The 15,540-nt window shown below is 46.3% G+C and overlaps 3 protein-coding genes and 1 long non-coding RNA gene across 4 annotated transcripts; 1 reads left to right on the top strand and 3 right to left on the bottom strand.

Annotated features, from left to right (window-relative positions):
- Positions 1 to 4,855: 4,855 nt before the first annotated feature.
- On the bottom strand, positions 4,856 to 6,350 carry LOC136189853 (U2 small nuclear ribonucleoprotein A'-like). The gene is made up of 8 exons (XM_065977885.1): positions 6,227 to 6,350; positions 6,130 to 6,170; positions 5,968 to 6,074; positions 5,831 to 5,909; positions 5,730 to 5,776; positions 5,405 to 5,507; positions 5,251 to 5,321; positions 4,856 to 5,199 (listed from the first exon to the last, which is right to left on the bottom strand). Exons 1-8 carry the CDS (start codon positions 6,306 to 6,308, stop codon positions 4,956 to 4,958), a joined length of 774 nt encoding a protein of 257 aa, XP_065833957.1. The 5' UTR covers positions 6,309 to 6,350; the 3' UTR covers positions 4,856 to 4,955.
- Position 6,351: 1 nt separating this feature from the next.
- LOC136189847 (uncharacterized) lies at positions 6,352 to 7,721 on the bottom strand. Its single transcript, XM_065977877.1, has 7 exons — positions 7,607 to 7,721; positions 7,130 to 7,552; positions 6,944 to 7,069; positions 6,813 to 6,888; positions 6,718 to 6,757; positions 6,550 to 6,661; positions 6,352 to 6,492 (listed from the first exon to the last, which is right to left on the bottom strand). Exons 1-7 carry the CDS (start codon positions 7,710 to 7,712, stop codon positions 6,443 to 6,445), a joined length of 933 nt encoding a protein of 310 aa, XP_065833949.1. The 5' UTR covers positions 7,713 to 7,721; the 3' UTR covers positions 6,352 to 6,442.
- LOC136189824 (structural maintenance of chromosomes protein 2-like) lies at positions 7,687 to 13,080 on the top strand. Its single transcript, XM_065977848.1, has 28 exons — positions 7,687 to 7,946; positions 8,002 to 8,151; positions 8,222 to 8,383; positions 8,448 to 8,558; positions 8,614 to 8,658; positions 8,714 to 8,806; positions 8,868 to 8,945; positions 8,996 to 9,112; positions 9,174 to 9,269; positions 9,325 to 9,572; positions 9,631 to 9,751; positions 9,811 to 9,929; positions 9,991 to 10,048; positions 10,099 to 10,179; positions 10,245 to 10,391; positions 10,455 to 10,577; positions 10,639 to 10,720; positions 10,772 to 10,907; positions 10,962 to 11,086; positions 11,143 to 11,228; positions 11,282 to 11,455; positions 11,509 to 11,586; positions 11,639 to 11,833; positions 11,886 to 12,023; positions 12,098 to 12,160; positions 12,217 to 12,342; positions 12,403 to 12,554; positions 12,609 to 13,080. Exons 1-28 carry the CDS (start codon positions 7,737 to 7,739, stop codon positions 12,970 to 12,972), a joined length of 3,678 nt encoding a protein of 1,225 aa, XP_065833920.1. The 5' UTR covers positions 7,687 to 7,736; the 3' UTR covers positions 12,973 to 13,080.
- Positions 13,081 to 14,498: 1,418 nt separating this feature from the next.
- LOC136189864 (uncharacterized) lies at positions 14,499 to 15,513 on the bottom strand. Its single transcript, XR_010670464.1, has 3 exons — positions 15,463 to 15,513; positions 15,033 to 15,392; positions 14,499 to 14,967 (listed from the first exon to the last, which is right to left on the bottom strand). It is a non-coding gene; the product is annotated as an uncharacterized lncRNA (long non-coding RNA).
- Between the last annotated feature and the right edge of the window lie 27 nt (positions 15,514 to 15,540).

The raw sequence follows: 15,540 nt of genomic DNA, 5'->3' as shown, positions 1-15,540 counted from the left end.
CGCCTTTACCTTCGACAAGATCCGGTTGACGTGGTGAGGCCTTCCTTGTATTTTCCGCGGCGATCGTTATCGGCTGATCGCTCGAGCTCGAGACTATTTTGATTGTGGACGACCACAGTGGCTTGGCGAGAGTTGCTCTGCCAAAGACGATGAGCAGCGCAGCTTCAAAGGCGCCAATAAGAACAAGAAGGACAATGACAGTCTTGAGTGTAAACACTGGGTTGCGTTTCGACGACGGTAGATGTATCCGTTCGAAGGTCTTTACTTGGCGTCTCATATTAGCCTCCGTACCAGGCCCTAGCCTCGGTACCTGCGCCATATAAAAGAGTATCTCTGTCAATCCTTCGCGAAGCTAGCGCACTTTAAAGGTGAGGAAGTTTATGCTGATTCGCACTGTAGCGCGTTACTAAAAAAATACTGTACTACAAGTTTATGGTGCCCGTACGTGCTTCGCACGGGGAAATAAATACCGCAGTGTAGTGTGAGTGTTGGTTGTCTCTGCTGTGGCGGCGCCCGCGATTAGCTCTATTGTGTGCTTAGTACACTTTCCCGGGCTTACTCGCATGTGCATGTGACTAAAGATTTGCAGACCCAAGCTGATCGTATTTAGGACCAAAGATCGAGACCCCAGCTTTGATTCTTATCCCCAATATTTAGGACCCTAAGAATCAAAGATGGGGTCCTCGATCTCTAATTTTTAGGACCCTAAGAATCACTGATTGAGACTACGATCTCTATATTCAGGACCCTAAGAATTAATCACAGATTTATCTTGCGAGCAAGTGTATGAAATGAAGGCAAGCACGTCACGTCACGCAGTAGTATAGATGAACATCTCACGTGACGTCCTCTGCAATTTTTTTTTGCCATCAACTAAGCTGTATAGAAGGTCATCTACGCAGCGCTTTACGCTGCAAAATCGTCATTCTTCATGCATTGACAATTCGTAATTCCAATCATCGACGCACAGTGCAAAAAGCAACATTTGTGGTTTTTTTAGCGCGAAACTGGCATTTCGGCTATCACTGGCAGCGTGCAAATGGGCTTCAGTGACACATACGGCAAAAGAGGCAATAGTGGCAAATTGGCAACAGTGGTGAAACAGTAGAGTAGTTGACATGGATGGTGGAACAGTGGAGTGGTGAATATATGGTTCCACCATGTACTGTTGATTTCCATACTGTACTGTTCCACTATTCCACTGTTCCACTGCACCACTTACTACTAGCTGCTGTACTGCTCTACCGCTGCACAACCGGACAGTATATGCTTCTCAAGCATCATTGAATCATAGTACTAGAGAATGATGGCCCGGTGTTCACCGTGTTGCCATCATGCAGAGCCTCCCACCGCTTACCGTACGCGAGTGCATAACATAGTGTGACGTCATAGTTTTTATGCTGTCACATATTCACGTTGTCATTACAGCCGTTAGCTACTACAGCTCAGTCCTACCTACATACTGTAAATACAGTACTTGCATGATTGCTGTGTTTTCCTAATTAGGCGCTTTTCTGACGTACAGTACAGTGCGTGCCAGCATAAATGGCCACAAAACGCGCGCTAAGATCACTGTAGATCACTCGCTGCAAGACATACAGTGTCACTGTGTGTCAACGAAAATCGCTCTAATGCCTATTTTAAACAGGGATGTCAGTTTGACTTTTGTGGGACGTACTCCCAAAGATTTAAATTTTTTGCAAGTTTAGCGCGCGCTAATTTTGTAAAGGAAAGAACATTTTCAAATTCGCCGATAATAAATTTCTAAACAATGCACGTGAGAAGCCATTTATAGAGTGAGTTTCTTTCTAACTTGATCCCTAACGGAAAAAAATGCATTTCTATTTACGTCACGTGACATCCGTTTCTTTCCACCGAATTACTGTATTGAAAATCAAAGATAATAAAGTTTTAGAAAATGGTATAAAGTGACAGATGAGTTTATGAAAGCCGTCATATGTTGTTTGAAACTGGAAAAAAAACGAACTTTTCTGTGTTCTTAGCAAAACGTATAGAAACGTTGTCTGCGGTGAAATCAAAACCGTTTTCTTACAAAATAGACGTAAATAGAAATGCTAGACTTCATTGGAAATCCTTGATGTGACGATCAAACGTCAAAACTACGCCAAATGTAAACTACGCTCTGAATTCCTCGCGCGCTACTAAAAGTCCCGTTTGGCCATTTATGCTGGCACGCACTGTACTGTATTTGATAATGTGCTCTGTATTTGAGGAGGACCTATGCATGTGTACGGGTCATATTTCCTGTTACCCGTACACGCGTACATACCCACCCATATACTGTACATGTGACTGGATACTTTTGATTGTGACGTCAGAGCGTGACAATCAAAACTGTCGTTTCGGTTTCTCAGCGCATTTATAACACGGAAAATAGCACAGATCAATTGGAAATAAGGGTTTCTAAGCATTTTTTTCGTTTCTGAAAGAAAAAACGCTTTATTCGCGCCGTAAATCGCCTTTTTCGGGTCACCGTTTTCGGCCCTATGTCACGCATGCGCTTTACAAAGTGAGGGTTTTTCTTATGTGACGTCACAATGCCGAGCGTGACGAACAGACAGACAGACAGACAGACAGACAGACATACATACAGACACTTCCGGCCCTAAGATCACGTTTGAAAGAGCCTCCCTCCGTCGTTATACGGGCTCCACCCGTACAACTGTGGTGGTCGGCTCCACTAGCGAGCTTCGCGCATGCGCTTTGTGTTTGCAGTTAGTCTTGCTCGCCTACTCTGACACGACCAGGGCCAAGGGCCCTGCGACCATATTGCTACGACGTACGCGACGCAGGGATCGAGCGAGCAATGAAGTAAGTGCCCAGATCTCGGCCGTATAATATAGATAAAAACGGGGTCCTAAAACGTCCTTTAGGCAGTCAATTAGATCTTCGTTGGAAGGCACCTCGTTGCACCTGGCACATCATATGAAGCTCCTCTGCGCCTCACTCGAGTCGGATAGTCGTATCCCTCCAGCACGAATTTCTTAGGTGCATCAGAATTAGACGTTAGGTAGTCCAGAAGTCGAGATTCGGACATCCAGTCATGGGCCGTTTTCTGAGAATAAAAGCTCTTCATGGTCCTATTTCGATGGTATTCAAATTGTTCGGCTTCATTCAACCCATAGCCATATATGTCGACATTTCGACATATATGCATGGTAAAAAGCAGCGTTGTGAGGCCAGCGGTGACGTCTTTGCGTTTATACGTCGTCTTGCATTCCTTGCGAACGTAATTGCACAGCTCTCGGGCTTTTACGCTTAATTCACCGCTTAGCAAATAGATCTTTTTGCTGTACGTTTTCCAACAGTCGCTAATGAAATCTAGGTTCGCCTTTCGACGCAGCGACATTGGGCCAGGAGTCATGGCCAAAACGTAATTTTGACTTTGATTGAGTTTGGGGCACGGACCCACGGCACCAGACGAACCGTAAATTATGACGTCACCAAATCGACTTCCAATGTATTTGTCGTATTCGTGCGCGACAGTTGCTGGAGGATTGATACGTATGACGAGATCGTGCTCGTCGATTTCCTTGCCGAATTCGTATTTAAGAATGTTTCCCGACGATCCCACCAAAGCGCAGCTGTTATGCTTACCGCGTTCTCGTAATATCCTGTTGTTCAGGAAATCGTCGTCGGTCGCCGCACGCATTTGGAGCGTCTCAGCGGTTCGGCGACCGTAGAACTTGTCACTTGAGCAAGCAAGTAGCGGGTGCGGATTGTGACAGTCGCCCGGTCCCGGGACCGCGCCTTGTTTACCTTCGACCAGATCCGGTTGACGTAGTAAGGCCTTCGTTGTATCATGGATAGTACTATCCATGGTTGTATTTTTCGCGGCGATCCGTATCGGCTGATCTCTCGGCAGAGACGAGTTCGAGACTACTTCGATTGTGGACGACCACGGTGGCTTGCGAGTTGTAACTCCGAGTCTGCCAAAGGCGACGAGCGCAACTTCAAAGGCGCTAATAAGAACAAAAAGGACACTGATGAGAGTCTTGCATCTGGCGAGTGCAAACACTGGGTTGCGTTTCGACGACGATAGACGTATCCGCTCGAAGGTCTTTACTTGGCGTCTCATCCGCCCTCAGGAAATGATTATGTCAACACCACACTTGGTAGATATCTACAATATTAAATGCGCGAAGAACGTTGACCGAATCTCGGTAAAATCATAGATGGTAAAACTAAAATGCTTATGAAATGAAATGCATGTAGGCGTCTACTCACATTTTTGCGAAGCGCGGCGCCGATCTAACTATAAACTACCGAGTGATTGGACTGGATTGGGCTGCTCTATTTCAACGCCGCTCTGTATTGAGTGTGCGTGACAAGCTGCTTCAGTTTTATCACAAATTGAGAATATCATGATACTAAAAGTAAGCATGCATTCTACTTTTCAATCGTGTCTCTGCCCTTTCTTTCTCTATTCTGCACTCTTTTCAAGGTTTTTCTTCGCTTTGACTCTCAGCATGAAGCTGCGCGCGCAGACACCGTAACAACATCGATTGAAACGCGAGAGACATCGACGTGAGGGACGACTTACTCCTCGACTTCGCAGTGTTCCCACGCCTCTTTCTCCTTCTGGCACTTCCAGGGAGCGAAATACGTATCGAAACGGCATTTTTGAAGCGGAACGTAAAGGTGAGCGCAAAAATCGCGCAAATGAAGCGGAACTTGAGCGTCTTCCAACTCCTTGGCCGAGATCTTCATTTCTAAAATAATCGGTACGGTCAATCACTTAGAATTGGCCCCGGTGAGAACGTAGAGGAGAATTACCCCGGCGGTGAGACGCCATATTGGACAGGGTTTACCGGTAGCTCGCGCTAGTCTCCAATTCTCATAACCACGCACTCGCTTATATCCCGCTAAAACTCCAATCCGTTTTTTTCACACATTCAAGAAAAAGAAAAGCTACGCTTCAAACTCAGTCTGAATTATAGTGCACGTCCGTTAGTAGTAGTCTCCATTTCTTCAGGTTCATCTTCCTCTACTGTGCCGCTTTTCTTTTCTCTCCCAGGCACCTGGCCCTTACTCAGAAGCATTTCAAGCCTTTTCATCTCGTCCAATGACTTGGCTTCTGATATGGCCTTCTTGATAGCTGCGATGTCAGCTGAAGTCTGCCTCGACTTTTCGACGGCACCCTTGCCGGGGGCAACAACACCACGACCAGGTACAAACCTTAGAAATAAATCCACGTATTTAAATCAGTTAGTTCTCAAGCCCTCGCACGTTTTCTCTAAATCCTTTGCGACCTCTTTTCCTTTTTCGCCGCCAAATATGGCAGTCGCTTCGTCTCTTTCCTAAAGTCCCAAACAATGCGCGCGACAAACGATTAAATGAAAAGGAGAGAGCGCGGACGCGCATGCAAAATCGAAGCACCGACCTTCTGTTTAATTCTCTGAAAATCTAAAATTCTCAATTGCGGTATCTTATGAATGACATACAGTCGATAGCGACTATGAGATGTGACCGGATTTTTCAACAGACTGCACAACAGAGATTAGGAACAGAACCCACATAGGGCACGCGCGAGACAAGCCCAAAGCCGCCGCCGCCCGCCGCCGATCCAACCCGCGGACACCACTTAGAGGCACCAACACATAAATGTGCATAGCTGATTGGCGTGTGTGTCCCTAAGAAGGAGGAGGTGGGGCAGCAGGCCTGTGAGACGAGTCCGGTGCACCTGTCCCCCCCTCCCCGTACTCTACCTCAAATGAGTGAGATCTCGCAGCGCCGCCAATGGATCAATATCTCCCTTTACGTAATCATCCGGGAGTTATTAATCATTTGGTTTACCACTAGCACTCACTAGATCTTGAATAGAATTATTCGTGAGAATCAGTTCTCGGAGGCTCGGTATGGAATGCTCGATTCCCTCCGAAATTCGGCTAAAATTTTTTTGGGTGGCGGGGCTTTATTTTTTTTCCCCCCTTGGCCACGACTTACAGTATACGATTATTGTTGAGAAAGAGGCATTTGAGTCGTTTTAGTAAGGGAAATCCGTCTAATTTGCGTATATCGTTATCGGAAAAGTCGATTGTATCGAATTGGTCCTGTAATGGGAGAAAGTCGGGCGCCCGAGCTAGCCCGCGTACGCGTTAGAGTTACCAGCGTGCAGCCGAGGTTTTCGATGACCGGAATTTTGTTGCCTAGACATACGCGGCGCGACTTCAACGCGAGAGGTATTCCTAAAAGGGGGCCTCACCTCTTAAATCTAGTTCCCATTCTCTGACGGGGTTCATAAACTGAGGCGAATTTGCTATTAGGTTCGGCGTTAGTTTGACCATAGCGACAATCGAGATAGAACAGTGCGGTTCCTAAACACAAAGTCCCGGAACGTGTATTTATTTATTTATTTATTTATTTATGTATTTTTTGAGTAACACCGAACGTAATGCACATGAACAGTGTACACTATACTCTATTTTTTGTCCCACATTTGTAGCCACGGTTTGATCCGATCACCGAAACCTAAAAATACAGTCCATCAAGCTTGACTGTAAATTAATCATTTAAAATTATGTGGACCTTTGAATAACATAAATCTCGGTAAATCGTAGCGATAGCATGACCTCACTCCCGATCGCTGACTGACGCACAAGGGCATGCCCGTCGCTCGTACAAATGAATTCGTAACAATCTTAATTAAAAAATAATTCCACCAAAATATTTTTACATAACAATAAACTGATTCACCTTCAATGCTAAAAAGTCGTGATCACCAAACGTATGGACCCTAATAATAATGATATGCGTGATATTTGAGTCAGAAAACAAAATCCGACACATACTTGTATCCTTTCCTACTAATGTCATTCACAAAACCGTCTTCCTCCATAAACATTTTATCAGCGTACTTGAATTCCTCTACAAAAGATAGACATTTATAATTAACCAAAGTAGTCTTTGCACATAAACGCACCCCAAAGATTTCTCTTATACATCAAAGTCCATCCCCATCCGAGTTTATTGCCGTTAGAAAAATCGTAGTAGACAAAAGCGTCTCGTTTCTCCCCATTCGAGTAATCCTCCCCATACATAAACCAACCTAAAATAACGAACACATAATAGAGTCAATTATATAGCGTATCCTTCATACATACAGTACCGTCTAATTTTACTAGATCAGCTTCATTCTCCCTCATCCGTCGTATCATTTCTTTCAGATAGTCCGGCCCGTAATAATCGTCGTCGTCGAAATGAGCGACAAGATCCGTTTTGACTCGATCGAGAAGCCAATTGCGTTTCGCTCCCAACGACATGACGCCGTTCTCTCCCGGTTTCTCCGACGTCGTCGGATCGTAATGGTACTCGACGCGCGCGCCTCCGTCGGCTTTCGACGCTTCGTCGAAAATTGACGAAATTTCGCTTTTCGACGAATCGGATTTGCCGCAGGCGCCGTCGTGCACGAGAAGACGCATATCGCCTTCGTACGTCTGATGTTCGAACGCTTTGAGCACGTTCTCGTGGAATCGGTGGCGATGGTAGCACGTTGGAATGATGACCGTGACGCTCGGCAAAGCGGAAGTGTCTGGAAGAGTGACGATATTCGAATATTCGAGCGTCTACGTGCACCCCGGCGTACCCGAGCAGTCTCCGTCCTTGTGGCAGGTCTCCGAGGAAGTCGCTTGGGTCTCGCCAAACGCGTGCAGACTCGCTACGAGTACGAGGAGAAAATACGCACGGAACATCTCGAAGAACGTGCTATAACACGCATGCGTAGTAGGCAAAGGCGCCGGACTCCAATTTCAAAAAACATGTACGTGAAAGAAATCGTTCTCGACGGTTTCAAGAGCTACGCTCAGCGTACCGTCATCAGCGGCTTCGATCCGCTTTTCAACGCTATAACGGGCCTCAATGGGAGCGGAAAGTCGAACATTCTCGACGCCATTTGCTTTCTCCTCGGAATATCGAACTTGTCGCAGGTAATCTAGCCTAGTGCGAAGACGCGTTCTTCGAGAAAAACGCTTTTCGCGGCAGGTTCGCGTCGTAAACCTGCAAGAATTGGTCTACAAGAGCGGACAGGCAGGCGTAACGAAGGCAACGGTCACGATCACATTCGACAACACGGACAAGAATCAGAGCCCCGTTGGATACGAGGGATTCGACGAAATCACCGTCTGCAGACAGGTATCGAATTAAAAATTAAATAAATAAATAATAATTACATTTTTGAATTTTTGTGTTGTTATATCACTAGATTGTTATTGGGGGTCGTAATAAGTATTTGGTGAACGGCGTAACGGTGAACAATGGGCGCGTTCAAGATTTGTTTCGCTCTGTTCAACTCAACGTGAATAATCCTCATTTTTTGATCATGCAAGGACGAATTACGAAGGTTTTGAACATGAAACCGCCCGAGGTAATGAAAACACGAGAAATTTCAAATGCTCGGAGGTTGACATTTGTTGTGTCTTGTTTTTTAGATCTTGGCTATGATGGAGGAGGCGGCTGGAACTCGTATGTACGAAAGTAAAAAGGCGTCCGCCGTGAAGACGATCGCGAAGAAGGATAGCAAATTGCAAGAAATTGAAAAGGTTCGTATTTTCTCTGCTGTGCTTGTAGCTATTGAAATTGTCCTCACTCCTGCAGATTTTGGCTGAAGAAATTACTCCAACATTGGAGAAATTGAAAGAGGTTGGTCTATCTTATTGTGTAGGAATAACGTTTTTGAGACTCTTGTGCTTCTCAGGAGCGTGCTTCCTACTTGGAATTCCAGAATATTGGTCGAGAAATCGAGCATTTGAATCGGCTTGTGGTCGCCTATCAGTACACGAAAGCCGAGGTTACATATCCGATTAGTATTATCGCGAATCTCTTTGTGGACGTTTCGTCTGTTAATTAAGGAAATTCGAAAACGATCGTCAGGCGACACCGAAGAGATGATGCAGCAAGTGAAAGAATGGAAAGATGGGATTCAACAGGTGAGCATTGACACGAGAGAATGTTCTGCGCACGGCATCGTCTCTAAAAGATAAACGAACAATTGGACAAATTGCAAGAGGAAATAGCAGAACTGGAACGAAAGCGAGACGCAGAAACGGGCGGATCGTTGAAAGCGTTGGAAGAAAAAGTCGATAAAGAAGCCATGGTCAGGATAAAAGTTGCTGTTAGTTACAGTGTTGAGTTGCATGCACCTATTTCGATGTTAGATTGTGGTGAAGTGCAAGGCTAGCGTCGACAATTTGAAAGACCAATTAGCCGCCGAGCAGAAGAAGAAAACGGATCTCGAGAAATCGGCAGAAGACGTAAGACTTAGAACTTTGACCGTATGCGACTGTTTATTTGTTCTTCTCCAAAAAGGAATCGACTGTCCTGGCTGGAAAAGAAACGCAGCTTGCCACGTTCGAAGAGACATTCTCCCAGCTTCAAGAAGCGGGTCACAAGGCAACGGAAAAAGTGGAACGAATGCGGAAGCACTTTCAAGCAATTTCAGCGGGCCTATGCAGCAGTTCAGACACGGGAGAAGACCAAACGTTTGCCGACCAACTCATCACCTATCAGAATCAAGTCAGCACAGCTCAAACCGAAATCAAACAAGCGCAAATGAGGTATGAGTATTACACCGTGTCAAAATGCGTGAAGCCGAAGGTTATTTTTTTTTTCAAGACTAAGCCAGGCTCAGGATGAGCTCAAGAAGCACGGACCGTCTCTTAAAGAGACGGAGAGGAACTATAGGCAGGAGAGAAAGGAGTGCGATGGTTTGATAGAAGCTGCTAATAAGTTGCAGGTGACCTTGCTGCTATTGCGAGGGAAAATGAACACGTGCTCATATATGAAATTTGGTAGATGGAAATTTCGCGGTTGAATTTTGACGAGAGCAAGAAAGCTGATTTGGAGAAAACTCGTGCGGTGCTGGATCGAGAAGTGAGGCAATTGCAAATGCAGATGAATGAAATGGAACAGAGGTCAGGCAGTCAACAAAGAAAAGATAGCAGAGAGTCTAACCCTAGAGCAATGTTTTTCAAGGTTTCCTAGCTTGCAGTTTGAGTACAAGGATCCCCAACGAGGATTTGACAGAAGCAAAGTGAATCTCTTCGTTTCGAGACGAGATCGGGGGAGATTCTTTGTGTTCAGGTTCACGGCCTCGTTGCCAAGCTTGTCAAAGTTCGCAAAATATCTACGGCGACGTCTCTCGAGGTTGCAGCCGGTGGAAAAGTGAGTGCTACAACTGCTGCTATCTGTATATTTATCTGTATCTTTTTCTCTATCTTTTTCTCTAGTTATACAACGTCGTCGTGGACTCGGAAGTGACAGGAAAGCAGCTGCTACAGAAAGGAGAGCTCAAACGTCGATACACGATTATTCCCCTTAACAAAATAGCCGCGTCAACAATCAAACCCCAAACGGTTCAAAGAGCGAAACAACTTGTACGTAAAGCAGAAGCCTCGAAGAAAACATATAAGCGAACAAGGGGCTCTTTTTACTTCAAGGTCGGGGAAGAAAATGTTCATACAGCACTTTCATTGATTGGGTACGATCGAGACGTCAAGGCGGCTATGGAATACGTTTTCGGTCAGACGTTTGTTTGCGAGTCATTGGAAATGACCAAAAAGGTACGGTGCTGCCAGAGAGGAGAAGGTTCTCTTCCTAATAATCTCGGTTTGCTTTTTTTAGGTGACTTTTGATCCGAAGATCAGTACGAGGTCCGTTTCACTGGACGGTGATCTAATGGATCCGTCTGGGACTTTGTCTGGAGGTGCGTGTCTATGTAATTGGTTGAAATTTTCGAACAGGCCGGCTTGTTTAGGATCTCGTCCGTCTCGTTCGTCTGTTTTGGCTGCTCTAGAGAAGGCGTGCAAGGTGGAAGAAACGCTCAACGCTAAAGTAGCTCAACTCGATGACGTCAAAAGACAATTGGAAGGTCTCGAAAGTCTTTCTGCCAAGTGAGAAGAGAGTGGTAAAGTTAGGCAAGAACGAGGAAGTGGGATGATCTGTAGGTATCACGAAAAAATGGGTGAACTGGAATTGAAGCGAAAGGAGATTGAACGACTGGAAGCCAGGCTACAACACACTGTACATCACAAGCAGATGGAAGGCATCAGAAAATTGCATCAGACGATAGGTATAAGGAAAGCAAGCGGAGACAGAACGTCTTTCTAATTCTCCCTTTCATTATAGCGGAACAACAGGAAGTCATTGAAGAGGGAAAGAGAACGGAGAAAGAATGCTCTGCTAAATGCAAGGAACTTGAAAAGAAAATGAAGGTTTGGATATTTTAATGGGGCAGTGTACAGTAGGTACATTCTGTTTTTTTTAGGATTCGAAAGGGCACCGAGACAAAGAGCTGAAGAAAGCCGAGAAAGAGCTAAATGCCGCTGAAAAAGAAGCAAAGGAACTGGTCAAAAAAATGAAGGACAAAGAGCAGGAACGACAAGCCATTGAATTGGAAGTGGTGGAACTGAGAAAGGAAGTAGCAAGCATAGGAGAACAGGCAAGGAGTCTACAGTACTTCGGTTATAGGAAGGGGTCACGGGTTTCTTATAGGCGAAAGTCTGCGACGACGCCGTGGAGAAATTACAGAAGAAAATCGATGAATCCAAAGAAAAACTTTCGCAATCCGAAGTACCGCTGCATACTCACCACATTGGCTAATTTTAATCAATCTTTTTTATAGGAACAATGTAGGGTCGCCAGACTTGCTCTTAGCGAGGAGAAAGACAAACTGAAGGCCTGCAATAAAGACATAACGGCTCGAGGAAGGGCGAAAAAGAAATTGGAAGGAGAGAAGAATGCCGCTCAGTTGAAAGTCAGAGATCTCGAACACACTCTCGAGAGACAGAGCAAGGAAACCAAAGAAGCAGGGCACACGGTACAAGAAAGGTTTAGAAATGAACCTGTAAAGCAAGTTGGTGTCTTTCTAGATCGAGGCCTTGGTTTCCAAACACGAGTGGATTCTCGAGGAGAAAAAATACTTTGGCCAGCCGGGCACTGGATTTGATTTTAAAGTTCACAAGCCGAACGATGCGTCGCAGCGACTCGGGCAGTTGGAAGAGCAGAAAGTGCGCAACCGAGCGTTTAATTAATTAATTAATTAATTAATTACAAGGCTCCTTTTATAATCTGTGTTTCTTAGAAAAAATTGTCTCGAAAGGTCAACATGAGAGCTATGAATATGTTAGGAAAGGCAGAGGAAAAGGTAACGTGTCTGGAACGAAGAGGGAAAGGGTCGTTTTGAGTTCTTCTTTTCCTCAGTATCAAGACTTGATGAAAAAGAGAGAAATCGTTTCAAACGACAAGACGAAAATCGAAGACGTCATTCACGAGTTGGACAAGAAGAAAGAGGAAGCTCTTCAAAAGGCTCACGCTCAAGTCAATAAGGTAAGAGTTCTGCAATCGACCTTGTTTAGAGTCGACTCAATGAATGCGTTTTCTCTTCAGGATTTTGGCTCAATCTTCTCAACTCTTCTTCCCGGCACGCAAGCTAAGCTTTCTCCGCCTGAAGGACTCTCGGTTCTCGATGGGCTCGAAGTCAAAGTAGCCTTTGGCGACGTCTGGAAGGAAAATCTCACAGAACTGAGCGGAGGACAACGGTATACCCAGATTACCTCATATGTTGCCAAGAGCACCGTTGATCTTGTCTTTAGATCTCTCGTTGCTTTATCTCTGATTTTGTCTCTGCTGCTGTTCAAGCCGGCTCCGATTTATATTCTCGATGAAGTCGACGCCGCACTCGACTTGTCTCACACGCAGAACATCGGGCAAATGCTCAAGAATCACTTCCAGCGCTCTCAATTCATTGTCGTCTCGCTCAAGGAAGGAATGTTTCAGAATGCCAACGTTCTGTTCAAGACGAAATTTGTTGACGGCGTTTCGACTGTTACTCGACGGGAGAGGCAAGCTCTTCCGCCAGTCCCAACGTCTGCTAGACGAGACGAAGAGGGGGATACGTCCGGTAAGGCAAAACGACCCAGAGTGATAAAAGGAAAAGGTACCGTTGGCTCCTGTTAGACTAATCATTGGATAGAACTAATGTGCGAGTATTCTGTCAATACTGAATGTAGCGTCGCGACGGATGTGCTAAAAGTTTAGTCGGTTTCTTAGGTACGTTGTAAGGAAATGCAAATTTTTTGCCAAAGATCTACGGCGCCTGCGCAACGTTTGATGCTTTTGTCAACTTGCCAGGAAGCTTCTGCAGAGTTTCGCGGCCTTCTTAGGCGCGTTTCCATCGAGCAGGATCGTAAACGGCGACACTTGGCGGCGACCGCTTGCAGCATCGACTCTCGACGCGCCGTTATGACGAGCCGCGCGCCGTACGCCGAATAGACGTTGCTGTTTACCCTACTGCGTTGTACGGTGGCCCGATGCAGTGCTTAAAAGGTGAACCTTGCAGCTCCGCTCATGAAAGAACCACGGAGGAACGGATACTGAAACCGTGAAGGGAATTGGGGGCCCCTTTCGCGGCTGCTCAGACTAACTAAATACTACATATGACGGATGGTGTGAGAATAGTCTGAGACCCTATGAGACGTCTAATCTGCGACTGTATGAGACGGGGTCCGAGTCGCTCTCAGATTACGAGTCATAGAGGTTCAGTGTCTCCATAAATTCGGTTACAGTACTATGCGAGAAAACAATTTGGCGTGTGCTCCACACTACTGTACGTATTTGTTTCTCCTAAGGTGTTCTTTCTCCTATAGTCCAACAAACAAGAAGGCTCGATGTGATTGTTGGCTGGATTTTTTGACTTGGACGTCGCTTTCTTTCTTTCTTTCTTTCTTTCTTTCTTTCTTTCTCTCTTCCTCAATTAATTACTTCAAGGTAGCTCATTTTATTCCCCGCCTGTCCATTGTTTTGTCGCGTAGTCGTTCCCTCGATCCGACGAGGCAGACGCAGCCATCCCTCTGGGCCAAGAGCGAAAAGAGGCCGCACCTCTGCCGGGGCGATAGAGCGGCCCTACTCTTGGTGGTATGAGTGATAACTACCATTCCCCACTTGGGCAAGACGCTGTGGGCAAAATCGCGGTCCTCCCGGGTCTTGGGTCAATGACTCCCCCCGTGCCCCGGTGGCGAGGGTACCCCCTTTGGGCCTTAAAGGGGTATACTGAAGGCCTCAACCTGCGGGATGATTGGGTGATCCCACCTCCTTGGGAGCTGGAGGTTAACTCGTCTAATGCGCTCTCCTCCTTGCGACTTGGGTGAAAGTCGCCCTGGATGACATGGGAGTATGTCACACCCCTTGGACCTGGGGGGAAGTTAGGTCCCTGCTCACTCTCCTCAATGGGAGTGAGCTGAGAAGAGGACAAGGAGCGCCTAAGAAGACGCCGAGGACAATGGACAAGGAGCACCAGCCCACCTCTTCCCCAGTGGGGGAGAGAGGTGGGTGAAGCTCGTCTCCTTCAAGTGGAGGAGACGAGCAGCGGGGAGGGGGAGCGTAGCTCTCCTTTCCCGCGCGTCAGCGAAGAACACTAATAGCGTTTTGTTCAATTTTTGTACATCCGGGACTTTATTGAATAAAATTTTTTTTGCGCATAGCTCTTCCTACTTTACCTCTCTACCCTACCTACGCTTGTGCGCGGCGCAAACTCGCAACTCTAGCGCGCTAGAGCATGAGCAGCACCGCGCAACTGGAAACTCGATTGAGTTTCCGGGACTGCATGCAGAAGCCCCCTGCGCGCGTGCGTGTATTATGCGCCTACTAATGATATATATACGAAAAAACTACAAAAGAAAAGAAAATTGTCTTTTTTTCTTCATCAGCCTTCACTACAATTGTAGAACACGTGAACCTAAATAAAACCGTGCAGAGAATAGAATTTTTCTATTCACTTCTCACACTTTAGATGTTTTAAAAATTCCACAGTACGATGACGCTCAGAATTCCTTACAGGAAAAGACGCGAAAAGGTGTACACTATGAGAGCTCGTAGTGTAGAAAAACATCGTTGAAATTCAAGCATCTGGGGACGCCTACTCGACGCTCGGTTACGTGAGATTGGAGAGGAGGCCTATCACAAAGACAGCGAATTAACGCTACGCAGGGAGCCAACTAAGAGCATTATGAGGTAGGTACCGAGAGCAGATGCAAAATAAGAGCATCGACGTGACAAACTGACGCAGAAAAACTACTCACATGCTCACGATCAACGTGTTCGCATTCTCTGAATGATGAAACCACGTGCTGGTAAAAGAGTAATCTCTGCCCTTTGCATGCCACTTTCGACGTCTGGAAGTCGAGTTGTGTGAGTGAAGAGAAACGTGACCCGTCACCAGACGTGTAAAACGAGAGGAGGTCGGACGTCGTCGTACCCAGCCCAGCGACGACTCCGAACGATAGAAACTCTCAACGATGAGTGCTGTGGGGGTCTGGGGCGATTATTTTCCCTGGTCCATCGGTCTCGTGCCTTCAGGAGCTCCCCCTTTCGACGCAGCTCTGCAAGCGGAGTGGGGGTCCCAAATCGGTCCTCACCGCGGCGTTTCCCCGTTATTGCAAGCACACACACCTGTACAGGCGGCGAGGAGCGAAATGCTGGCGGGAAGACGCTCTATTCCCAGTTCTACAGGACGAGACAGGACGCGTG

This window comes from Oscarella lobularis, chromosome 8, assembly GCF_947507565.1.
Source record: "Oscarella lobularis chromosome 8, ooOscLobu1.1, whole genome shotgun sequence".
NCBI lineage: Eukaryota > Metazoa > Porifera > Homoscleromorpha > Homosclerophorida > Oscarellidae > Oscarella > Oscarella lobularis.
This window is presented reverse-complemented; position numbering and strand designations above follow the sequence as displayed.

What these genes read in the sequence shown, in the direction of transcription:
- LOC136189824 (XM_065977848.1), top strand. Translation starts at nt 7,737, where the DNA reads ATGCGTAGTAGGCAAAGGCGCCGGACTCCAATTTCAAAAAACATGTAC. An exon ending in ATGAATGAAATGGAACAGAG is followed by an intron (nt 9,930 to 9,990) that starts GTCAGGCAGTCA and finishes ATGTTTTTCAAG; the next exon opens with GTTTCCTAGCTTGCAGTTTG. An exon ending in CTCGAAAGTCTTTCTGCCAA is followed by an intron (nt 10,908 to 10,961) that starts GTGAGAAGAGAG and finishes GATGATCTGTAG; the next exon opens with GTATCACGAAAAAATGGGTG.
- LOC136189847 (XM_065977877.1), bottom strand. Translation starts at nt 7,712, where the DNA reads ATGTTCCGTGCGTATTTTCTCCTCGTACTCGTAGCGAGTCTGCACGCG. An exon ending in ACGACTTTTTAGCATTGAAG is followed by an intron (nt 6,662 to 6,717) that starts GTGAATCAGTTT and finishes TTTTTAATTAAG; the next exon opens with ATTGTTACGAATTCATTTGT. An exon ending in GAGATTTATGTTATTCAAAG is followed by an intron (nt 6,493 to 6,549) that starts GTCCACATAATT and finishes CTGTATTTTTAG; the next exon opens with GTTTCGGTGATCGGATCAAA.
- LOC136189853 (XM_065977885.1), bottom strand. Translation starts at nt 6,308, where the DNA reads ATGGTCAAACTAACGCCGAACCTAATAGCAAATTCGCCTCAGTTTATG. An exon ending in ATAATTCTATTCAAGATCTA is followed by an intron (nt 5,777 to 5,830) that starts GTGAGTGCTAGT and finishes GATTACGTAAAG; the next exon opens with GGAGATATTGATCCATTGGC. An exon ending in GCAAAGGATTTAGAGAAAAC is followed by an intron (nt 5,200 to 5,250) that starts GTGCGAGGGCTT and finishes TTTATTTCTAAG; the next exon opens with GTTTGTACCTGGTCGTGGTG.